General features: G+C 63.3%; 3 protein-coding genes across 3 annotated transcripts; 1 reads left to right on the forward strand and 2 right to left on the reverse strand.

Annotated features, from left to right (window-relative positions):
* Positions 1-11,177: 11,177 nt before the first annotated feature.
* LOC142596880 (ragulator complex protein LAMTOR4-like) lies at positions 11,178-12,780 on the forward strand. Its single transcript, XM_075727340.1, has 4 exons — positions 11,178-11,197; positions 11,799-11,879; positions 12,151-12,268; positions 12,627-12,780. Exons 1-4 carry the CDS (start codon positions 11,195-11,197, stop codon positions 12,722-12,724), a joined length of 300 nt encoding a protein of 99 aa, XP_075583455.1. The 5' UTR covers positions 11,178-11,194; the 3' UTR covers positions 12,725-12,780.
* A 981-nt stretch (positions 12,781-13,761) lies between these two features.
* Positions 13,762-19,043, reverse strand: LOC142596881 (trafficking protein particle complex subunit 14-like). The gene is made up of 11 exons (XM_075727341.1): positions 18,639-19,043; positions 17,757-17,852; positions 17,198-17,330; positions 17,038-17,124; positions 16,568-16,688; positions 16,203-16,350; positions 15,759-15,841; positions 15,326-15,489; positions 14,899-15,053; positions 14,622-14,815; positions 13,762-13,915 (listed from the first exon to the last, which is right to left on the reverse strand). The coding sequence occupies exons 1-11, from the start codon at positions 19,041-19,043 to the stop codon at positions 13,762-13,764; spliced, it is 1,740 nt and encodes a 579-aa protein (XP_075583456.1).
* A 1,405-nt stretch (positions 19,044-20,448) lies between these two features.
* LOC142596879 (galactose-3-O-sulfotransferase 4-like) lies at positions 20,449-22,607 on the reverse strand. The gene is given in 6 exon segments (XM_075727339.1): positions 20,449-20,511; positions 20,727-21,533; positions 21,987-22,041; positions 22,043-22,076; positions 22,079-22,254; positions 22,498-22,607. Coding segments are annotated over 6 exon segments (1,245 nt in total).
* Between the last annotated feature and the right edge of the window lie 759 nt (positions 22,608-23,366).

The following is a 23,366-nucleotide window of genomic DNA, read 5'->3' on the forward strand; positions in this document are numbered from 1 at the left end:
TGGCGTAAGCCTGGAGCGAGAGTGAGCTTGAGAATGCGTGTTGGGAGTGCTGGGAGGCGGCGAGCGCAGAAGCCGCAGTGTTGGTGTGGCTGCGAAAGCGATGGCAAGGGCAGGCGAGGACCAGCAAAGAGCTCTCAGCCCTGACGCGCAGAGTGTGGCAGAAATTGCTGGGCGTTTGGGGTTTGGGAGCTGGTCTGTACCGAGAGTGAGAAGGAGCTTGCGAAATGTGTGTTAGCTTTGGGAGTGCTGGGAGGCAAGGCGAGGGCAGACGGCCCCAGTGTGTTTGGCTGTGAAAGCGCTGTCAAGGGAAGGTGAGGATCAGGCAACAGCCCTAAGGCTTAGAGCTACAGTGTGGGCGACATTGGTGGATGATTGCGCTTTGGGAGCTGGTCTGTGCCTGGCGTGCGAGTGGGCCCGGAGCATATGTCTGTATTGGCACTGCTTTGAGGCTAGGCAAGGGCAGATGGCCAGAGCGCGTTTGGTTGCGAAAGCGATGGCAAGGGAAGGGGAGGACCGGCACGAGCTCTTTAAGCTGTAGGCCTCTGGTGTGGGAGAACTTGGTGGATGATTGTACTATTGGGAGCTGGTGCGTGCCGAGAGTGAGATTGAGCTTGGGAATGTTTCAAGGGCTGACGGCCAGAGTGTGTGTTTGGCTGCGAAAGCGCTGCCAAGGCAAGTTGAGGAATAGCAAGAGCTCTTTACCCGCAGGCCTGAGTCGTAGGAGAATCGCTGGAAATTTGCACCACTGTGGAGGTGGCGTAAGCCTGGAGCGAGAGTGAGCTTGAGAATGCGTGTTGGGAGTGCTGGGAGGCGGCGAGCGCAGAAGCCGCAGTGTTGGTGTGGCTGCGAAAGCGATGGCAAGGGCAGGCGAGGACCAGCAAAGAGCTCTCAGCCCTGACGCGCAGAGTGTGGCAGAAATTGCTGGGCGTTTGGGGTTTGGGAGCTGGTCTGTACCGAGAGTGAGAAGGAGCTTGCGAAATGTGTGTTAGCTTTGGGAGTGCTGGGAGGCAAGGCGAGGGCAGACGGCCCCAGTGTGTTTGGCTGTGAAAGCGCTGTCAAGGGAAGGTGAGGATCAGGCAACAGCCCTAAGGCTTAGAGCTACAGTGTGGGCGACATTGGTGGATGATTGCGCTTTGGGAGCTGGTCTGTGCCTGGCGTGCGAGTGGGCCCGGAGCATATGTCTGTATTGGCACTGCTTTGAGGCTAGGCAAGGGCAGATGGCCAGAGCGCGTTTGGTTGCGAAAGCGATGGCAAGGGAAGGGGAGGACCGGCACGAGCTCTTTAAGCTGTAGGCCTCTGGTGTGGGAGAACTTGGTGGATGATTGTACTATTGGGAGCTGGTGCGTGCCGAGAGTGAGATTGAGCTTGGGAATGTTTCAAGGGCTGACGGCCAGAGTGTGTGTTTGGCTGCGAAAGCGCTGCCAAGGCAAGTTGAGGAATAGCAAGAGCTCTTTACCCGCAGGCCTGAGTCGTAGGAGAATCGCTGGAAATTTGCACCACTGTGGAGGTGGCGTAAGCCTGGAGCGAGAGTGAGCTTGAGAATGCGTGTTGGGAGTGCTGGGAGGCGGCGAGCGCAGAAGCCGCAGTGTTGGTGTGGCTGCGAAAGCGATGGCAAGGGCAGGCGAGGACCAGCAAAGAGCTCTCAGCCCTGACGCGCAGAGTGTGGCAGAAATTGCTGGGCGTTTGCGGTTTGGGAGCTGGTCTGTACCGAGAGTGAGAAGGAGCTTGCGAAATGTGTGTTAGCTTTGGGAGTGCTGGGAGGCAAGGCGAGGGCAGACGGCCCCAGTGTGTTTGGCTGTGAAAGCGCTGTCAAGGGAAGGTGAGGATCAGGCAACAGCCCTAAGGCTTAGAGCTACAGTGTGGGCGACATTGGTGGATGATTGCGCTTTGGGAGCTGGTCTGTGCCTGGCGTGCGAGTGGGCCCGGAGCATATGTCTGTATTGGCACTGCTTTGAGGCTAGGCAAGGGCAGATGGCCAGAGCGCGTTTGGTTGCGAAAGCGATGGCAAGGGAAGGGGAGGACCGGCACGAGCTCTTTAAGCTGTAGGCCTCTGGTGTGGGAGAACTTGGTGGATGATTGTACTATTGGGAGCTGGTGCGTGCCGAGAGTGAGATTGAGCTTGGGAATGTTTCAAGGGCTGACGGCCAGAGTGTGTGTTTGGCTGCGAAAGCGCTGCCAAGGCAAGTTGAGGAATAGCAAGAGCTCTTTACCCGCAGATGCACTGATTCTTGTATTTTCGTAGAGCTTATTTTCCAACTGTTTGCATTTGTTCACAAGGGCTTCCAGGATCCTGTACAAAGGCAGCCACCATTAGCAAGTCTTCTGGGCCTGTGGTGGTGCATTCCCCCCCACCCCCTTATTCCTCTTTCTCTTCAACGGCTTTACCATCTCAGGAATTCCAGGCCACTGCTTTTGTGTAGCGAATTAGTTGGTTAAGCACCCCTTAATTGTACCAGAAACTCCTACATGGCTGGAGCAGAGAGCGGCCCTGTCCTTATCAAAATCTTTGTATTATGGCTAACAAGGGGAGCAAGAACAAACAGCTACCCCAGACATCCTTGGAACAGGGTGCTATCATCGTTACTGGAATTCCAGCAACTACCAATCCGAATTGTGGCTCAGATGGAAATTTACTGGTGATTAAAGTCAATCATCTCACAATCCTATAAATGGCACTCCTGAGGCAGGCCCTTTGAGCTCTCCTGGACTGCTGCGGGCTGCACCAGCATCTCCCTCTGATCGAAATGCCTCTCAGAGTCAGCGAAACTAGCAGACTCCAAAAGTCTGCTGCAACCAGAACGCCATTGCCAGAGATCGACAACGGAGCCTGGGCTGAAATTCTTCACTCCTCGAGACTCTACTCTATCTCGTTGAGGTATGCCAAGGCATTAGACATTAGTATTTCACTAAACTCGAGGGGAATTTTAACAGGTATACCATTTTCATATATGCATTCATATTTGTGGTATGCATGCATGAATCAACTTAAGTAGTCTGTAGATGCATGATTTAATTTCAGAAGGAGTCTTATACTGCTGCATTATTCTTATAGCATTACTCTCATAAACCGTTGACCAAGTCTGAGACCAAGATTGGGCCCAGCCGCACCTAGGCTCCTCTCTGAGAAGGAGTTTAGAAAGCAAGGGGGTCCATTCTGAACCTTGTGACTCAACGGGAGGGTCCCCCTTATCCCCTACATACGCAATCCCTTTATGAATCATTCCAACTCAGTGTGATTTAATTTTCCTTTATGCGCTTCCATGTAGTAATAGAGTGAACCTTACCATCTTTGAATCTGTACCTAAGTCACTGTTTTGATCAATTTTGTCTAATCACTTTGTTAATCACTGATGACTGAGTGCTATTAAAATATTACAATCAAATCCTGTGATTCGCTACAAGTAAATTCTAACTGTTACTAAATCAAACTGTGTGAAGTCACTCATTCATAGTAATTGACATAATCAGCAGAATTCACAAACCTGTATTCCTGACAGGGCCCCCAAGGACAACCAATGGCCACAGCTGGTAAGTAACTACAAGTTTAGGATTTCTTTAAAAAAATTATCTTCAGAACAAGTGGATGGGATTTTTTTTCTTTTTTGTCTCCCCACTCCAAAAGGTCATCCAGTGAGAGCCAGAACAATTTGCTCAGCAGGTGGCAGAGCAGGCTGGGAACTGTGAGTATTCTACAGAAATTCAACAGATGACCACTTGTAACCTGTTAAACGAGGCCGTAACACATGACTTGTACAGCAGCTGGTTTATAATGAACTGAGTATGCACAGATAGCAGTGGAGGATGGAAAAGAGGGCTCTGAAAAATGAACGCTTTTTTGAAGAAAACATAATTACATGTAAAACTTAAATATAATTAAGGCATCAGATGGAAAGCCACCCTTTTGATCACTGCCTGAGTAGGGCTGAAGACATTGACTTCCCAGTAGAAATCAGCCTCCAACTTTTTTTTTTAACAACTTAGTTGATACTGATTGAGCAAATTGTTGGAAAAGTCAACGCTGCTATTTTATGACAAATTTGAATTTCTTCAGTTCAGCCATCTCAAATAACCAGGATGCTTTCTCTCAGTTGGAGAGAGAGGAGTCTGTTTTATCTATCATTGCAGCGTCAAGTGAGTCCTTCCTTTTGGTATGTATTTGTTATAGATAGAGTGGGAGGGTGCATTTATAAAATCTATAAGAAGATAAATCAAACCAAACCCCAGGATGCGTCCCACAGATTGTCTAAAATCTCACATTCAGTAAGCAAGAAAATAGCAATTCAGGGACAAGAACAGGCCAAATACATCACCATGAGGCAACAACACAGGAAGCATACGTGGAAGAAGTCAGAAGTAGTCTGAGAGAGGATTAGTTCCTATCTGCGCAGTACTTTCAAGATGAGCAGTGTATTAAGTGTTTTAAGTATTAAGTGCGTCGAGGGGTGGCAGAGGAGCGGTGGGCACGTGGCCCATGGGAGACGGGAGCCTCTCTGAAGCATGGGCAGCCTCCATCCACAGTCACAAAGCTGAGTGTAAGGAGAGAACACTGAGGGAACTGCTGGGGCTGAGGATGTAGAAGGCAAGTATGAGGATCCAGAAATGAGTGTAGTCTCAAATGAACAGAAAGCAAGGAGAAAAAGGCTTAAGTTGAGAACAAGAAGTGCTTGCCACCATGCTCCCGCTTCATTTGCTTTCCTCTTTAAAATGAGGGCGGAGCGTTACAAACAGTGACACGTGTTTTGGGGTTTCTTTAGAAGTTCAAATCAAGAAGGCCCGCACAGTGAATGTACCCAAAGGACTCAGGCCCCCAGCACTGCCAGCATCAACACCAGTCTTTGTGCCTGTGCCTCCCCCTCCCTCGTCTCCTCCAGCACCCATGCGCTTCCTCTTCCATCGGGGCCACCACCACCACAGCTTCCTCCTCAGTTTCCACCTGGTCAGCCTCCATCTGCTGGCTACACCGTCCCCCCCTCCAGGATATCCCCCCATTCCTGCAAACAGGTCACCAGCCTGGGTACCAACAGCAGTACCGAGGGCTCCCTCAAACACCATCCCAACGACACAAACACCTCCTTTATAGAGTCATAGAATCATTTAGGTTGGAGAAGACCTTTAAGATCATCGAGTCCAACCATTAACCTAACACTGCCAAGTCCTCCACTAAACCGTGTCCACTTCAGAGGAGGGATGTGAGAGAAATTGTCTTCATTTCCTCTTTTGTTTATCTCCTGTGGATACACGGAGAGATTTTGACCTGGACTGCAAACTGGTGGCTTTTGCTAGTATTTTGTTGACATTGTTGAATTTTTCTTAGCAATTAAAAGATCAGGCTTGTTTGTAAGGAAATCTTAAACTGGTGAAGGAATTTGAGAGGATGAATGATGCCAATGCACATACGCGGAATAATGTGCAATGGTTCTTTAAAAAATAATAAAAGAAAAACTTGTGAAGAAAAAACTCAGGGTAGCTGATGTTTTCTATCCCCCAAAATCACTTGGGCAGGAGTCTGATAGGTCACTCTCAGTCATGCTGTCAGTATCTTTCCTAGAGTAATGGCATCGAGTGACATTCCTAGCGGCTGAGTTTAGAAGCTTTTAGATAGGATTTGTGTTGAAATGCAGTCACTGTCCTTGGTTAGAGCTAGAGGTAGGTGCCAAATGTTGCTAGGACATCTGGGTAGAAGGGCTGATGAAATAGTCCTGTAGGTAGGATTGCAGTACAAGTATTTTGCATCCTGTACAACTTGCCAAATAAGGAGTGAAGTTAAAGAGTCTCAGCTGGCATTTTAAAATTGAGCTTTACTGTCTTCAGGCTAAATCACGTTTTCTTGATGGTTTGCACTGCACGGGAGCTGTTAAGATTTGCTCTTTTTGCATCTTACTGCAACCAAAATGATTTGCACTTCATGTAGTCGTGGAGGAGTGAAAAATGTGCCCCTTCCTGTGCCAGCAGAGGCCAGCATGCACCACCTGAAACCAATCAACAGCTGCGGTAGTTCATGGGATAGAAGTGAGTGGAAGTAGCCTTACCCTTCCTGGATCTTTCCACACAAGCAAAGCAGCAGCTGTTGTGTCTTGTAAGCAGAAACTCTTACATGTCATCAAGTTCTTCACTTTGCAGTAGCGTCATGTCAGCAGCTGAAAGAAGCTTTGACGTAAGCATAAGGAGAGGAAAAAGAAACGCAAAGCAAACTTGGGAGGAAAAAAATTGGGGAGAATGATTGTTTTGAATTAACTTCATATTTTTGTGTGTGTTGTGGTTTTTTTTAAGGTCCAAGTCTCCCTGTAGTGATGGTTATCACCGTTCAAGGTCAAGGTCACCCCCATACAGAAGATCCCATTCACGGCCAAGGTCTCCCGTATTTAGAGGCCATTCTACCACTAAACGGACTATGCCTCAAAGGGAAGGATAAAGGCAGCATTTTAACAGACACATACAAGTTCCACCATATGACAGGGAAGCTCACTATGGCAGATCTGTTGACTTCAGAGATCCATTTGAAAAGGAAAGATACAGCACATGGGAAAGGTACTATCGAGAACAGTATGAGAAGTTTTACAAGGGCTGTGCTGTTGGTGCTCAAGCTCCACCTCCAGTAAAGAGAGAGAACTTTTCTCCAGATAGGTTTGGTCCACCTGGGACCAGACGAGACAATTGGCCATATGCTCGGGGACATAGGGAGCATTATCCTGGTGGGCAGAGCCACCAAAATTGTAATAGACCTGGAAATTACCCTGAAAAACCTTCTGCAAGAGAGAGCCATGGCATCAAAGATCCTACAAAATCCAAAGAGAAGGAGGTAGAAAATCCACTGGGAGATGGCAAAAGGAACAATCACAAAAAACACCGGAAGAGAAGAAAAGGGGGTGAGAATGAAGGACTTCCCAATTCTCCTAAGACAGTATAATAAAACCAGCTAAAGCTTTCTAAGAGAAGGTGGGTGGGAGCATGAAAAATCTCCTCCAATGGAACCTCCTGTGGAAAAAGAGAAATATGAGTAGCCAAAGACAGAGAATGTTAAAACATCTTCCTCTTAAAAGGCTGAGAATATTTTGATACTATCCCATAAAGAGTAGTTCCCACTTTGAGAAGACAGAAGGGGAGTACCTTATCAGCCTCAATGTAATGTTGCAAAATTACTTATCTTCAAGAACACAAAGAAGCAGCACTTCAGAAACTATTTGCCATGTTTGATCCATTTTGTTAATTTTGTGTTGGAAAATGACACAGTTTTTGCATAACAATTTAATTTCCTGTAAGTTATGGACATTTCAGGGGAATTTGCAACAGCCAAACTAGAAGTGTTTCTGGAACATGGACAATCACATGGCTGTTTTTCTCTTTGTTTACTAGCACATGTATAAACACAAATCACACGTTCATAAAGTTAACATTCTTTTAGAATCATGTATGCCCTGGCACGTCTGTATGACATTTCTAAAGCAGCATCTTACCATAAGCTAACATCAAATGAAGTCTAAAATCAAATGAAAAAAAAAGGAAAAATCCTGGAGTGGGAGGGAAGACGTAGTGTTAGTTAGAACTAAATAAAGTAAATGAAAGACAAAGCAAAAACATTCTCTTCTTGTTTGCTCTGACCGTACCTGATTTTTGCAGTTTTACACATGGTTCTTATGCCTTTCCAGCATTCAGGTACAACACGATTTGACTGATTGCTAAGTAAACACACACACACGAGGCTACTGTTTTGCAAAGCAACTCTAATCACGTGGCGTTGTCACGCATCTGCTTCCTTCTTGACCCAGACGTCCCTGGAGCGGGTCTTGCTGCAGTTCCTTGTCTCTGCTGCCAGGGCAGGGGAGGGTTTCCCAGAGGTGCGGGAGGGGCTGGGATGCTGGTGTGATCTGAGCAGGGCAGGGGTGTCCTTTGTTCTTCGGGGTGGGGGCTGCCCTCCTCCTCCTTGCAGAGAGCTGGGGTCATGGGGCACGCTGGCTGAACCGTGGCTGCGCAGCATACAGTGTCAGCTCGATGTATCTTAAGAAAGGTCAGACCAGTTCATATTCCAAAGACTATGTTGTGGTTTAACCCCAGTCGGCAACTAAGCAGCATGCAGCCACGCGCTCACTCCCCCTGCCCCAGTGGGATGGGGGACAGAATCGGAAGAGTAAGAGTGAGGAAACTCCTGGGCTGTGATAAGAACAGTTTAATTGAAATAAAATAAAGTAAAATACTAGTAGTAATAATGTCAATATAATAATAATAGTAATAATAATATACGAAGCAAGTGATGCACAATGCAATTGCTCACCACCCAACGACCGATGCCCAGCCCGTCCCCGAGCAGCGATCGCTGCCCCCCAGCCAAGCTCCCCCACTTTCTATACTGAGCATGACGCCCTATGGTATGGAACAGCCCTCCAGCCAGTTTGGGTCAGCTCTCCTGGCTCTGCCCCCTCACAGCTTCTTCTGCACCTGGCAGAGCATGGCAAGCGGAAAAGTCCTTGCCTGGCATAAGCAGTACTGAGCAACAACTAAACCATCAGGGTGTTATCAGCATTCTTCTCCTACTAAATCCAAAACACAGCACTATGCCTGCTACTAGGGAGAAAATTAACTCTAGCCCAGCCAAAACCAAGACACCTAGTCAGGAGAAATGCCCCCGCTGGGACTGGAGGGAAATGAGAGGTGCCGGGGCAGGAGGGACTGTGGGGCACGCAACGGCTGGGGCAAACCCCAGCTGGGCAGGGGCAAAAATAACTGCTCCAAGTGGGGCAGGGACGGGTAGAATGACATGCCCCATGGGGGGCCAGGGGCACAAAGAGATGCCCTGAGCTGGACAGGGACAAAACCAAATGCCCCATACAGGACAGGGGCAAAACTAGCCACCCCAATTTGGGCAGGAGCACAAAAGGCCACCTGAGCAGGGCCAGAGTACATCCAGGCACCCTGTGTGGGGAAGGGGCAACATGAGCCTCCGCAAGCAAACGAGGGGAAAAACCCAGCCGTCCTGAGAGGGACCTGATGAAAGCAAGCCCCGTGAGCAAGGCTGTAGGCAAATGGGATGCCTCAAGCAAAATATAGAAAGAGAAAAGCCTCCCCGAGTGGAGCAAGGGCAAAGCTAACTGCCCTGAGCTGAGCAGGAGCACAGCTAACTGCCCCAAGCAGGGCTGGCGAAAACCAGATGACGCCAGTGGGGCGAGGGCCAAAGCAGCCAGGTCAAGTGGGGCAGGAATAACAACCAGCTGCCGTGTCGGGGCAGGAGCAATGCTCACTGCCCTCCCAGCGAGTCAAGGAGTTAAACCTGATGCTAAAGAGCTGTCCACGAATGTTTTTCAGAGCTGCAGGGTGAGAGAGCAGCCGGCTGGGGGCCTGGAGCCAGCCAAGGTCAACCCAGGGCAGCTGCTGAAGGGGTTTCTTCGGTAGCGCTACTTCAGAGTCAGCCTGTGGCTGCATCTTGGGGGGCAGATACAATTCATTGCAAAGGAGCCTGTAAGAGCCCAGGTGCTTTGCTACACGAGTCCCATGGACAAAGTCCTGTACCTAGGAAGAGTGGAAAAGAAACCCTCAGCAACCGGAACATGCCGGCCAAAGCTGTGAGCAGGCACGCTTACAGCCCTGGCCAGGTTTGCATTCATCCGGCTGGTGCGGCTCGGGGAAGAGGTGGGAGCTCTGCGGTGGACGAACAGCCCTTCGCCAGCAGCACATGGGGAAGGCCAGCGGCTGCCGGCTGCGGGAGGCGCCCGGGCCGTGGCAGACGCCCTGGTGCAGCCCCATGTCACAAAGGGTCGGTGATGCGGCACCCGCCTGGCGCTTGTGACCTCACCTGGCCAGGGCTTGGCATCCTGAGCAGCCGGCCAGCGAAAGCTAGTTGGGCTGAGCTGGCCTTCGGGATAACTTGGCTCATTTCTTTGCTACTTGCGTGCCTACTTTTTTCCAACCATTTCTTGTTTCTTGTCAGCTGTCCCGCCCGTGCCCCCCCAGCTCCCCGTGCCCCCCCAGCTCCTCTGAGCCCCCCCCAGCTCCTCGTGCCCCCCCCCCACGGGCCAGGACATGGGGCAGGGTGAGGGCATGGGGCAGGGTGGGGGGCACAGGCCAGGACACGGGTCAGGGTGGGGGGCACAGGGTCGGGGGGGCACGGGCCGGGACACGGGGTCACGGTGGGGGCATGGGACAGGGTGGGGGGCACAGGGTCAGGGTCGGGGCACAGGCCAGGACACGGGGTCAGGGTGGGGGGCACAGGGGCAGGGCACGGGGTCAGGGTGGGGGGCACAGGGTCAGGGCACGGGGTCAGGGTGGGGAGCACAGGGGCAGGGTGGGGGGCACAGGGTCGGGGCACGGGGTCAGGGTGGGGGGCACAGGGGCAGGGTGGGGGGCACAGGGTCGGGGCACGGGGTCAGGATGGGGGGCACAGGGTCAGGGCACGGGGTCAGGATGGAGGGCACAGGGGCAGGGGGGGCACAGGGTCAGGGCACGGGGTCAGGGTGGGGGGCACAGGGTCGGGGCACGGGGTCACGGTGGGGGGCACAGGGTCAGGGCACGGGGTCAGGGTGGGGGGCACAGGGGCAGGGTGGGGGGCACAGGGTTGCGGCACGGGGTCAGGATGGAGGGCACAGGGGCAGGGGGGGCACAGGGTCAGGGCACGGGGTCAGGGTGGGGGGCACAGGGGTGGGGGGGGCACAGGGTCAGGGTGGGGGATACGGGGTCAGGGGCGGGGGCACAGGGTCAGGGCACAGGGTCAGGGTGGGGGTACAGGGTCGGGGCACAGGGTCAGGGTGGGGGGCACAGGGTCAGGGCACGGGGTCGGGGGGGGCACAGGGGCAGGGGGTCACGGGGCGGGGGGGGGCACAGAGGATGGGGCTCAGCGCATCCCTCCGAGCCCCCGACTCCCCCGGGGGGGGTGCAGCCCCCGGCTCCCCCCGGTGGCGCCACCGCCCCCCCGATGCTGACGCTCCGCCCTCCCCCAGGCCGCGGGCCCCGCCCCGCCGCGGCGGGACCAATAGGAGCGGCGGGGTTCCCGAGGAGGGCATGGTCTGCGGATGGGCGGGGACCCTGTATGCAAATAGAAGCGCTCCGGCCACGCCCTCCCTCACCCACGTGCTTTCCCAGCCGGCTCCCATTGGCACAGAGCCGCGAGAGGCGGGGCGGGCCGGTGACAGGCAGAAGGCTGCGCCAATGGGACGGCGGGGCGGGCGCAGGGGGCGGGGCGAGGCGGTCAGGTGACCGGAGCGGCGCCATGGTGAGCGTCGGGAGAAACCGGGAGCGGGGGGGGGGGGGGGGGGGGGGCTGGCGGGGACCGGGCGCCTTGGGGCACCGCGGGGTGCGGGGCCGGGGTGCGGGGCGGGGGCGTGGGGCTGCGGGGGAGCAGGGCCGGGGGTGCGGAGAAGCGGGGGTGCGGGGCCGGAGGTGCGGGGCGGGGGCGTGGGGCCTGGGTGGGAGGCCGGGGGTGCGGAGAAGCGGGGGCGTGGGGCTGGGGGGCCGGGGGCGTGGAGAAGCGGGGGTGCGGGGCCGGGGGTGCGGAGAAGCGGGGGTGCGGGGCCGGGGGTGCAGAAAAGTGGGGGTGTGGGGCTGGGGGTGCGGGGGCGTGGGGCCAGGGGTGCGGAGAAGCGGGGCCAGGGGCCGGGGGTGCAGAGAAGCAGGGGCACGGGGCTGGGGGTGCGGGGCCGGGAGTGCAGAGAAGCGGGGGCGTGGGGCTGTGGGTGCGGAGAAGCGGGGGCACGGGGCCGGGGTGCAGAAAAGTGGGGGCGTGGGGCTGGGGGTGCGGTGGCATGGGGCCGGGGCACGGAGAAGCAGGGGCCCTGCGCGGTGCGGGCTGACGGGGCCCCCCCCGCTGCCCCCAGACCACGGCGCTGACCCAGGGGCTGGAGCGCATCCCGGCCCAGCTGGGCTACCTGGTCATCAGCGACGGGGCCGTGCTGGCGGTGAGGGCGGCGGCACGGGTGGGCTGCCGGGGCGGTGGGGGGCACCTGGGGGCGGTGGGGGCACCCAGGGGCGCGGGAGGGACGCGAGGTACCAGGAGGCACCGGGATGCTGGGGCGGGGGGGGGGGACGACACCGGGCCCGGGGTGGGAAGGGGCAGCCGGATACCAGGTGGGAGCTCGGGGACGGGCACCCCATTATCTGGGCACGGGGAGGGGGCGGCTCAGACGCCCGGATCTCACCGATGCTGCCCCCCCACGCTGCCCCCCCCAGTCGTCAGGCGACCTGGAGAACGATGAGCAGACAGCCGCCATCCTCTCGGAGCTGGTGGCCACGGCTTGCGGGCTGCGGCTTCAGCGCGGCCACGACCCGCCCTTCAAGCGCCTCTCGGGTGAGTGTGGGGTGGCCCTGACCCCCGCGCCGCCCCCAGGGCCGAGACAGCGTCCCCCAAACTGTCCCCCAGGGCGGTGCTGGTGGCCCCAACGCAGTCCCGCAGCTGGGCGTGAGCGCTGCGCTCTCCCCGATGCTGGCACTGCCGTCCCCAGGGTTTTAGGGGTGACCCCACCTTATCCCCCCCGAGTCGTGGTGGCCCGGCTGTCCCTAGGGCGGCCGTCACCCTCACGCTGCCGGCGGCCCCGCAGCGCCCAGAGCGGCCCCGACCACCGCGCTGTCCCCACGGCAGCGTCCCCGCATGGCGGCAGTGCCCCCGGTGTCCTTGGGGCGTCCCCGCGCTCACCGTGTCCCCGCAGTGGTGTTCGGAGAACACTCCCTCCTCGTCACCGTCTCTGGGCAGAAGCTCTTCGTGGTGAAGCGGCAGAACCACGTCCAGGAGCCCGTTGCCGTCTGAAAATGCGTCTCCGCCGTCGTCAAGAGGGGTGACGCTCCCCCTCATCCCCTGTCCCCAGGGCCTCAGGGAGGCGGGGGGGGACACCGGCTCCGCTGTCCCTGCTGGCCCCAGGGCCCCGCAGCAACACCCACTCGTGTCCCCGTCACCTCGAGGGCCTTGGGGACTGGTCCTCCACATCCCCGCAGTCCCCAAGGCCACCCCGGTGTCCCCTGCGCGCCTCATGCAGCGTCACCCCCCCCCCGCGCACGCTGTCCCTCCCTCGAGGCAATAAATTATGTCCCGGTTCCTCCATCTGGCTTCTTTGGGGGGGATACAGCTCCACTCGGGCCAGCACGGGGCGAGACGGGGCCCTCGGCTAGGAGAGGGGGGCACAGTGCCCTTGGGGGGCCCCCGCTCCCCCCCCCAGCGACATCCCGAGTCGCCCCAGCATCCCCTGCCCTCTCCCAGTGACAGACTTGTCCCCGCGTCCAGGCCAGCGCTTTATTGGCACGCGTATGCAGACACACACACAAAGATAGCAGCCAGCACGGAGACAAATAAATAACGGGGGAGCGGAGGTGCCACCCGTATCGGGAGGCACGGAGACATCCCCGTCCCTGGCGCGGGGGGTGGCAGCGCGGGACCCGTTTGGCTCCGCGCCCCGGCGACGGGTCCCGGTGTCCCCCACGTCCCCAGGGACAGGTCCCGGTCCCTTGTTCCCCCCCATCCCTCCCTCCCCAAAAGCAGCCGAATGGAAGGCAACACAGGAAGCCGAAGGGGTGTAAACAGCGCTGGGACCAGCCGCAGGACGTCCCCCCAGCTTCCCCCGAGCCACCCCCGTCCCCGGAGCATTGTCACCCCCCCAGGCTGGGGACAGACCCCCTGTCCCCGTTGGTTCCCCCATGGCACGTTCCAGTCCGGTCCCAGAAGCAGCAGGTTCATCCCCTGGGGGCGCAGGCCCCCCCATGTTGCCGTTCCCCACCCCCCCCAAAGCTTGTCCCCTTCCAGCGCAACCTCCAGGACGCAGCAGGATGCAGCCATTGTACCCGAGGTCCCCGTCACTTGACGGGCTCCACGACCAGCACCTTGCACTCCCGTTTGGCGATCTTGTCCAGGGACAGCACCGTCTTCTCGGGGGGCAGGTAGAGGGGCCGCCCCACAGGGGAGCCCACCGGCGGGGTGATGGCACGCCGCTCCATCACACTGCCTGACCTGGGGCGGGGGGAGGTAAGGGGGCTGCCCGGGCTCCCCATGGGGCTGGCCGTCCCCTCCCCGTGTCCCCGTGGGGCTGGCTGTCCCCTCCCCATCCGTGTCCCCGTGGGACTGGCCATCCCCCTGTGGGACTGGCCGTCCCCTCCCCATCCGTGTCCCCATGGGGCTGGCCATCCTCCCCTGTGTCCCCGTGGGGCTGGCCGTCCCCTCCCCATCCGTGTCCCCATGGGGCTGGCCATCCTCCCGTGTGTCCCCGTGGGGCTGGCCGTCCCCTCCCCATCCGTGTCCCCATGGGGCTGGCTGTCCCCTCCCCATCCATGTCCCCATGGGGCTGGCCATCCTCCCCTGTGTCCCCGTGGGGCTGGCCGTCCCCTCCCCGTGTCCCCGTGGGGCTGGCCATCTCCTCCCCATCCGTGTCCCTGTGGGGCTGGCCGTCCCCTCTCCATGGGGCTGGCCGTCCCCCCCCCATCTTCTCCCCCTGAAGCTGTCTCCAGCCCCGCGTCCTCCCCCGTCTCCTCCCTGTCCCAGGGGTGCCCCAGCCCCGTCCTGCCTGTCCCCCCCACCACGTCACCCTCCCGCGTGCCCCCACAACCCTGCGCCGATCCCACCGCCGGGCCCCTCCGGTTCCAGGTGTCCCTTGCGACGCAGCCCCAGGCACCCTGCCCCGTCCCATTCCCCTGCCAGGTCCCCGCTGTCCCCCCCGTACCTCATGAGGTGGCTGCGGGACGGCTGCTGGTGGGAGAAGGACTGGGACCGGCCCAGCCCGGCCTGGTGCCGCTCCACCAGGTCCCGCACGGCCGGGCTGCTGGGGCTGCTCTTGCGCGACACGGGCCGGGCCTCGGGCGGCGGGTTGGCCACGCTGGCCGTGAACTGCAGCTTCAGCTTCATGTGCTGGGACAGCTGGGGACAGACAGGGGATGCGGTGACGCCGGGCCAGGCCCCAGGGCAGGCTCCGGGGGACCCCGGCGGCCGGGTGGCCTCACCTCGAAGAGGCCGGCCCGCAGCGCCTGGAAGGCCACGCGGATGGTGAGGGCGCTGCCTTTGCGTGAGTAGCCCAGGTTGTTGAGCGGCGTGTGGCACACGATGGCATCCAGCGCCGCCTGCGTGGCCCGGCGCTCCTCCCCGGAGAGCTTCTTCCCTGCGGGGACCATGAGTGCAGCGGGGACAGGACCGCTGGCCCCTGCCCGGCCACCTCCAGCCCCTCCTGGCCACCTCCAGCCCCTCCTGGCCACGACTGTCCCCTCCTGGCCACCACCGTCCCCTCCTGGCCACCACCGTCCCCTCCTGGCCTCCCCGCATCTCCGCCCTTCCCTCACCCCATCTGTCCCCTCTTAGCTACACCCAGAGGCACCCCCGGCCCCTCGGATCCCCTCCCCACCCTCTCGGTCCCCTGCCAGACCCCGTCCCCACCGGCCGTAGCGGTCTCAGGCGTCCAGACGAGACGCACGGCCAGGAAATCCTGGAGGTCGTTGAGCAGGGTGTAGGTGACGGTGAAGCGTTGCCGGGCCCGCACCGGGGACTCGCAGGCAGCCGTCATCACGAAGCGCGGCCGCTCCAGGCGGATGCTCGGCAGCCTGGGGGGTGGCGGGAGGGGGACTGAAGTGGGGACGGCCCCCAGGAGCCACGGGGACGCGGGATTAGCAACATAGGGCAGCCCTGCGGGAGCGCTGAGGATACGGGGACAGGGCCATGGAGATGGCCACGCAGCAGCCCCAGGATGTCAGTTTGTGGCGCAAGCAGGGGCAGGGGGATCTCTGCGTCCCCCTCCTTGGGGCAGGAGGACCTGGGGGTCCCTCCCGGCTCAGGGACAGGGCACATGGAGGACCCTCGGGGCGGCTCTCACCGGTAATGCGTGTAGATGCTGCTGGTGAAGGGCAGTTTCGGTGTCGACCACTGGATCACGGCCACCAGCGGGACCTCCAAGCCCTGGGTGGGAGGACAACGAGTCAGAGATGTCCCCGTCATCACCGCTCCCAGCAGGGACAGTCCCCAACATCCCCGCGTCCCCCTCGGCTCCCTGGCAAGGACTGTCCCCCACAGCGAGGACGGTGGCCCCGCGTCCCAGCCAGGGCGGTCTCCGCTGCGCCGAGGGAGGACAAGGACCCCCGGACAAGGCCAGCATCCCCCAGGCCACCAACGGGGACCTGGCCCTGATCCTGGCCCAGACGTCTGCCAACTAGGACGCTCCCTGCCCAGGATGTCCCCCAGTGTCCCCTCGTGCCCGGCCTCGGAGCGGTCACCCCAGCGTCCCCCCCCAGCCCCGAGGGTCCCCCCGGTGTCCCCTCACCTCCTTGGCGTCCTCAGGGGGTCTCTCGGGCGCCTGGAGCTGGAAGAGGAAGTTGTGCTCCTCGAGGGCGCTGAGGGCGCAGGGACAGGCCGAGCCGGTGCCAGCCACGTGGCAGAAGGCACCCACGGGCACCTCGCCCGAGTGGTGGCTGCGGGACGGGGCGTGGGGACAGCTCAGCGACATGCGGGGACCCGCGCTGCCAGCCCGGGGCTGCCAGCGTCCCCCCAGGGCTTCCCCGGGGGCGGGCCAGGGACACGGCGCAGCCCCGTCCTGAGGAAAATGAGGGGCCCCGGGGGGTCTGGGAAACGGCGCGGCCATCCCCCCCCCAGCCCCAGGGACGGACCCCCAGCTGTCCCCGCGCTCACCAGACGTCATCGACCAGCAGCACGGAGCCGTCGGGCATGACGGGCAAGTAACTGGCGTTGAAGTTGGGCAGGATCTGCACGTCCCACAGCGAGATCTCCTCCTGGGACCAGCCGTTGAGCACTGGGGGACGGGGACACCGGGGGACGGGGACATCAGGGGACAGGGACACCGGGGGACGGGGACATCAGGAGTCCCGTCACAGCCCCAACCAGCCCACATCACGTCCTCCCCTGCCCCGCATCCTCCATTCTGGCACGGACACCCCCAGACCCCCGTCCCCACCCCAGCCGCCCCCGGGGACCCCCATCCCCACCCGTGGAACCCCCATCCCCACCCCTGGAACCCCCGGGGACCCCCATCCCCACCCCAGCCACCCCTGGGACCCCCGTCCCCACCCCTGGAACCCCCGTCCCCACCCCAGCCACCCCCGGGGACCCCCATCTCCATGCCACCGCCCCGTCCCCCTCACCTTTGAGCACGGTGAGGTACTTCCCGCACACGGTGAGCTGGCGGCATCGCACCACGGGCGGAGGCAGCACCGTCAGCAGGGTGCTCACTGCGGGGACGGAGGCGGTCAGGGGACGCGGGGCGCGGGGACGCGGGGACGCGGGGCGCGGGGACGCTCCTACCCTGCGCCTTGAAGGCTCCCTGCTCCTGGCGGAAGATGTGTGCAGGCGCCCGCGTCTGCAGCAGGCTCAGGTACCCGCCGCCCTCCTGCAGCTCGGGCGGCTCCGTGTCCCTTTTCCACACCGTCACCACAATCTGGGGACGGTGGGGACACGGGTCGCAGCTGGCCCGGGTCCAGCCCCAAGCTCCCCCTCTGTCCCCACGGCTCCTTCTGTCCCCCACGCCTGTCCCAAGTGGCTTTCGTGGACCCGGAGAGGGGGAAGCAGGGCCGGATCCCGCTCCCCATCCCGTGTCACTACACTGTCCCCAAGGTCCCTGCGTTGTGACCAAGGAAGGGCCCCTCCTGTCCCCAAATTCCACTTTGCTTTCGATGGACCCAGAACCAGGACCAGGGCTAGATCCCTGTGCCAGCTCTATGGTCCCACTGTCCCCATGATCCTGTCCCCAATGACTGCACATTGTCCCCAAGCTCCCCTCCTGCCCCCAAGGTCCCCATGCTGTCCCCAAAATCCCCACGCTGCCTCTGAGGTCCCCTCCCATCCTCGAGGTCCCCGAAGTCACCTTGGCCTTGACGGTGCCAGGCGGCAGCTTGTCGAGGGAGATGGTCAGGGGAAAGATGACCTCGTCCGTGGACACGATGGGGTCCTCCACCGGGATCTGGGGACACAGCGGGGCTCAGCGCCACGGTGGCCCTCAGCCCCATCCCCCTCCACGTCCCCCGTGTCCTCCCCCACTCCTTGTCCCCACTTGTCCCCACATCCCCTCGTCCCCCACGTCCCCCTCCGTCCCCCGTATCCCCACATCCCCTCGTCCCCCACGTCCCCCTCCGTCCCCCGTATCCCCTCATCCCCTCGTCCCCCACGTCCCCCTCCGTCCCCCGTATCCCCACATCCCCTCGTCCCCCTCCATCCCCCATATCCCCACATCCCCTGTGTCCCCCACGTCCCCCTCCATCCCCCGTGTCCCCACATCCCCTTGTCCCCCACGTCCCCCTCCGTCCCCCGTATCCCCACATCCCCTTGTCCCCCACGTCCCCCTCCGTCCCCCGTATCCCCACATCCCCTCGTCCCCCACATCCCCCTCCATCCCCCGTATCCCCACATCCCCTTGTCCCCCACGTCCCCCTCCGTCCCCCGTATCCCCACATCCCCTCGTCCCCCACATCCCCCTCCATCCCCTGTATCCCCACATCCCCTTGTCCCCCACGTCCCCCTCCGTCCCCCGTATCCCCACATCCCCTCGTCCCCCACGTCCCCCTCCGTCCCCCATATCCCCACATCCCCTTGTCCCCCACGTCCCCCTCCGTCCCCCACATCCCCCTCCGTCCCCCACATCCCCATGTCCCCTGTGTCCCCTTGTCCCCCCCAAATCCTCCCTCGACCCCGTGTCCCCCCCCCGCCTCCTCCTTGCCCCCATGTCCCCCCTCCGGTCCCCGTCACCCACCCCGGCGGCGGGGCGCCCGGGGGGGCCCTGGCTGTGCGTCAGCAGGGCCCGGCAGTCCCTGAAGACGGTGGGCTCCGGCGAGGCCCCGCTCCCGGTACCGTCCCCGGTGCCATCCGTGTCCGCATCCCCGTCCCGGTCCCCGCCGGCCTCGGTGCCACCGGGGCTGACGCTGGCCAGGGCGGCCAACGAGGCAGCCAGCTCGGCCCAGGGCGGCCGGCCGGGCCCGGTGCCGGTGCCGCTGCCGGGGCGGCAGCGGAGCACCAGGAGGAACCGCACGGTCTCGCCCAGGTAGAGGTGGTTGCGGCGGGGCAGCGCCCGGTACCGGCCCGGTTCTCCCGACAGCAGCTCCCGCGCCGCGAACGGCACCGCCGGGAAGTACATGAAGTAATCGCACTGCGACTCCATGGGCACCGGCCCCGGGGCCGGGGGGGCGGCTAAGGACCGGGGGAACCGGGGATCGTAGGAGCAAGGGCTGCGGCGGGGGCGTGCCGGAGCCTAGCCGCACCGGGGGGGGGGGCGGGGTCCCGGGGGCGATGCCGGGGCACCAGCGGGTCCCGGGCCAGGGGAAAGCCCGGAGAGAGGGGCCCGGGGCGGGGGGATGCCGGGTCTGACCGGGCGTGCCCGGAGGGTATCCGGGAGCCGGGCCGGGGGAGGTGCCGGGAGCGGGCCGGGGGCTCCCGGGGCCGGGGGAGGTGCCGGGAGCGGGCCGGGGGGCTCCCGGGGCCGGGGGACGGGACGGGACGGAGCCGGTGCCGGTGCCGGGCCGGGGGGCTCCCGGGGCCGGGGGACGGGACGGGACGGGACGGGGCCGGGACGGGGGCTCCCGGGGCCGGGGGAGGTGCTGGGGGAGGTGCCGGGGCCGGGCCGGGGGCTCCCGGGGCCGGGGGAGGTGCCGGGGGGCTCCCGGGGCCGGGGGACGGGACGGGCCGGGGACGGGACGGGGGCTCCCGGGGCCGCGTCCGGCTCCGCTCGGCGCTGCCGGAGCGAGCGGGCGCGGCTGGGCGGGCCGCGCGCAGGTGACAGCACCGAGCTCCGAGCGCCCGGGCCCGGTCGAGCAGCCGAGCGCCGAGCGCATCGATGCCCCGCCTCCCGCACGGGGAGCACTCGCAGGCCCCCCCCCCTCCGCGGGGGGGCGGGACTTCCTCTCCTGCCGCGTCACGTCATTCCCTCCGCGGGGGCAGGACGACTCCGCCGAGTGACTGGCAGCCGAAGCACCCAATCAGCGGCCTGATTCCAGTCTTTATTGCCATAGTGACCACAAAGCGAGCCTTGAGGAGGCGGGGCCTGCGCCAGCCCCCTCCCCCAGGGGGCGCTGGGGCTCCCTGCGCACGCGGGCGGGGCTGAGAGTGCGCCCATTGCCCGGCCCCAGTAAGCCCGGTCGGGCCCATTGCCCAGCCCCGGTAAACCGAGGCACGGGGCCGTACCATGGCGGCAGCTTGAGGCCCGGTCGGGCCCATTGCCCAGCCCCGGTAAACCGAGGCACGGGGCCGTACCATGGCGGCAGCTTGAGGCCCGGTCGGGCCCATTGCCCAGCCCCGGTAAACCGAGGCACGGGGCCGTACCATGGCGGCAGCTTGAGGCCCGGTCGGGCCCATTGCCCAGCGCCGGTAAACCGAGGCACGGGGCCGTACCATGGCGGCAGCTTGAGGCCCGGTCGGGCCCATTGCCCAGCCCCGGTAAACCGAGGCACGGGGCCGTACCATGGCGGCAGCTTGAGGCCCGGTCGGGCCCATTGCCCAGCCCTGGTAAACCGAGGCACAAAGTGGTACCGTAGGAGGAGCCCAATCCCTGTCGGGGTTAGGGGTGGCCGTTACCCGCCCCGGTAACCTGAGGCGCAGAGCTGTACCGTGGGGGGACCCGAATCCTTAGCCGACTGCGGGGAGGGGGGGGGGGGACAACACAGGGGGACGCAGCATTACCCACAGCAGGGAAACCAAGGCACAGAGTGGTTCCACGGGGGGACCCTGATCCCCGTCAGGGTGAGGGGGCCGGCCGCCTGGCCCGGGTAAACCGAGGCACGGCCTGGCCTGGGTAAACCGAGGCCCGGCGCCGTTCCCAGGCTGCACGGCGCCATCGGGGGACCGCTACCCCCCGGGCGGGACGGAGGCGTTGCCCCCCCCCGAACTGCCGCCGGTCGAGGATGTCCTTGTACTGCAGCTCGGGGGTGGCGAGGCGAGCGCAGCGCTCCCGCTCGGCGGGGGGCAGCCCGGCCCGCAGGGCGTACCCCAGGATCTGCGCCCGGCCAGGGGGCTGGAAGGGGCGGAGGCGGCCGTCGGGGATGGCACGGGCGGGCAGGGGTCCGCCGCCCCTCAGGCAGCGGCGGGCCAGGGCGGCGCGGCGCTGGCGCAAGCGGGCCACCTCCTGCCGCAGGCGGGTGGCCCCGAAAGCTTCGGCCTTTTGCCAGAAGGAGCGGTTGAGGTGGGCGTAGAGAGCCCAGTCGAGGCCGTTCCAAGCCCGCAGGCGGGCGGCCTGGGCGGGTGAGACGCGGGGGCCGTCGCCGGCCATGCGGCCGTTTTGGGCGAAGACGGTGACGGCCTCCTCGGGCCAGCACAGGGCCTCACGCAGCAGCACCAGCGACTCGTCGAAGCGCTCGGCCAGCAGCACCAGGCCGAAGGCACGCTCCAGCCCCGCCAGCGCCGCCGCCACCGCCGCCCCGTCCCCATCGTCCGTCGCCGGCAACCCGAAGTCGAACCACTGCAGGTTGCGGGCGTAGTGGTTGCCCCGCGCCCCGGCCTCGTAAAAACGCTCCGGGGCCTCCAGGAAAGCAGCTAGCGAGGGGGCTCGCCGAAAAGCCGGCGCCACAGCCCGGTAGTAGGCGAAGGCCGACTCACCCAGCGTTCCTGGGTCTCGCACGATGGAGAAGTAGAAGCTGTCGTTGGGCATCACCTTCTGCACCTGGGCGGGAACCGCGGCGCCGGCTCGGCACCCCACCGGGGCGGCCACCGGCCACGCCATGTGTCCCCCCCGCCACCGCTGCCACCGGCCCCCCGCTCCCTCAGGTGTCCGCCGCATCCCCCCATCTGCCCCCACATCTCCCCCCGGCCTCCTCCGTCTCCCCCCAAGCATCCCGGTGCCCCCAGACCTCACCTGCCTCACGCCATGGCCCCCAACTCCTCCAGACGCCCCGCGTCCCCCCCGGCGCGTCCCCCCGGCTCCGCCAGATGCGGTTTCTCTCGCCGAATCTCCCCAGACCTCTTCCGTCCCCCCGCGGCATCCTCCGCCTCCCAAACGCCAGCCACCCCCCCCCCAGCCCTGTCCCCCCACGCTCCATCCCCATCCCACACCCCCAACCCAGCCCCGCGTTCCCCCCATCATCCCCCCCCACAAAGCACGCTGTGCCCCCGGTACCTCGGTGACGTTGAAGCGCATGTGGTGGCAGATGATGTCGAAGTGGGGACCCCCCCGGGCGGTACCCCTTGACCCGTTCGGCCCGGAAGGAGTTGGGTACCCAAACTGGTAGCGGTGGGGCAGGGCGAAGCGCAGCCCCCGCGCCTCCCCGAAGCGGTGCAGCAGGTTGACCACGCTGCTGCCCCCCGTCTTGTGGGTCTTCAGGAAGACCAGGTGGGCGCGGGGCTGGCAGGGCGCCGGCGAGTGGCCGGCAGGCGCCTCGGGGACCCTAAGGGCACGCGGCGGGGTCGGGGGGTGCCGCTGGGCGGGGGGGGCGGTCCAGCCGCCCTGCCTGGCCCCAGCCGTCCAAGGGGACAGGGGCTTGGGACCCCCGAGGTGGTGGGGACGCCCACCCCACCCACCCGGCGAACGGCTGAGGGGTCGGGGACCCCGGTCCTGCCCGACCGCGGACATCCCCAGGGGATTTTGGGGTGCAGCGTGTGGTGCAGGGGGCTGAGGGGGGGGGTCTCACCTGTGCCAGAAGGGCCCCCCCAGGAGCTGCACCGCGAAGCCGATGGTGACGCAGACCCCCAGGGCAGCCCCCAGCGTCTGGAGCCGGCAGCAGGCGGGCGGCAGCTTCATCGTCCTGCGGGGACACGGCGGCTGAGGGGACCCCGGCGTCACCTCCTGGGGGACACGGGGGGGCTGCCACATCGGGGGGGCTGCCACATCGGGGTCCCTGCGCTCCCCCCCCGCCCCAAAGCCAGCCGCATCCCACCCCGGGACCGCCCAGAGCCACGTCGTGGCACCGGGGGGGGGTCTGCGGGGGCGTTGGGACCCCGCCAGCTCGCCCCACCCGGGGACAGCTGGGGCCCTTACGGGAAGGGGACGGAGGCAGGGAGGGGCCGCTGCCCCCCGCTGCAGGCCCTCTGCCACCCCCAGCCCACCCCGTGCCCCGGGACCCCCCGGTGTCCCCGGGCCTCGCCGTCCCTTCCGGAAACCCCCCCCATGTCCCCCTGTCCCCCTACAGACACCCCCCCCATCCCTTCCAGGATCCCCTGTCCCCCTCCACGAGACCACCCGTCCCCCACAGCCCCTCTCTCCGAGGCGCCACGTCCCCCCCCCGTAGCCCCCCCAGGACACTCCTGTCCCCGTCCCCAGCCATCCCTCCCGTCCCCCCTGCTTCACCCTGGGACCCCAAACCCCGTGTCCCCCCCCGTGTCTCCCTGCACCCCCACGTCCCCCTCCCCAGCCCCGGCCTCCCCCCCCGCACCCCAGGACCCCCCAGCCCTGCCCCAGGGCCCCCCCCGGGGTGACCCCCAGCCCCGTATCTCCCCTCCAGCACCTCCCTGTCCCCCCCGTCCCCCTCCTGTCCCCAGCCCCCTGCAACCACCTAAGCCC

Source organism: Pelecanus crispus, unplaced genomic scaffold (genome assembly GCF_030463565.1).
Source record: "Pelecanus crispus isolate bPelCri1 unplaced genomic scaffold, bPelCri1.pri SCAFFOLD_155, whole genome shotgun sequence".
Taxonomy (NCBI): domain Eukaryota; kingdom Metazoa; phylum Chordata; class Aves; order Pelecaniformes; family Pelecanidae; genus Pelecanus; species Pelecanus crispus.

What these genes read in the sequence shown, in the direction of transcription:
- LOC142596880 (XM_075727340.1), top strand. An exon ending in GCGACGGGGCCGTGCTGGCG is followed by an intron (nt 11,880 to 12,150) that starts GTGAGGGCGGCG and finishes TGCCCCCCCCAG; the next exon opens with TCGTCAGGCGACCTGGAGAA. An exon ending in GCCCTTCAAGCGCCTCTCGG is followed by an intron (nt 12,269 to 12,626) that starts GTGAGTGTGGGG and finishes GTGTCCCCGCAG; the next exon opens with TGGTGTTCGGAGAACACTCC.
- LOC142596881 (XM_075727341.1), bottom strand. Translation starts at nt 19,043, where the DNA reads ATGGAGTCGCAGTGCGATTACTTCATGTACTTCCCGGCGGTGCCGTTC. An exon ending in TGCGGGCCGGCCTCTTCGAG is followed by an intron (nt 14,816 to 14,898) that starts GTGAGGCCACCC and finishes GTCTGTCCCCAG; the next exon opens with CTGTCCCAGCACATGAAGCT. An exon ending in TCCCGCAGCCACCTCATGAG is followed by an intron (nt 13,916 to 14,621) that starts GTACGGGGGGGA and finishes CCCCCGCCCCAG; the next exon opens with GTCAGGCAGTGTGATGGAGC.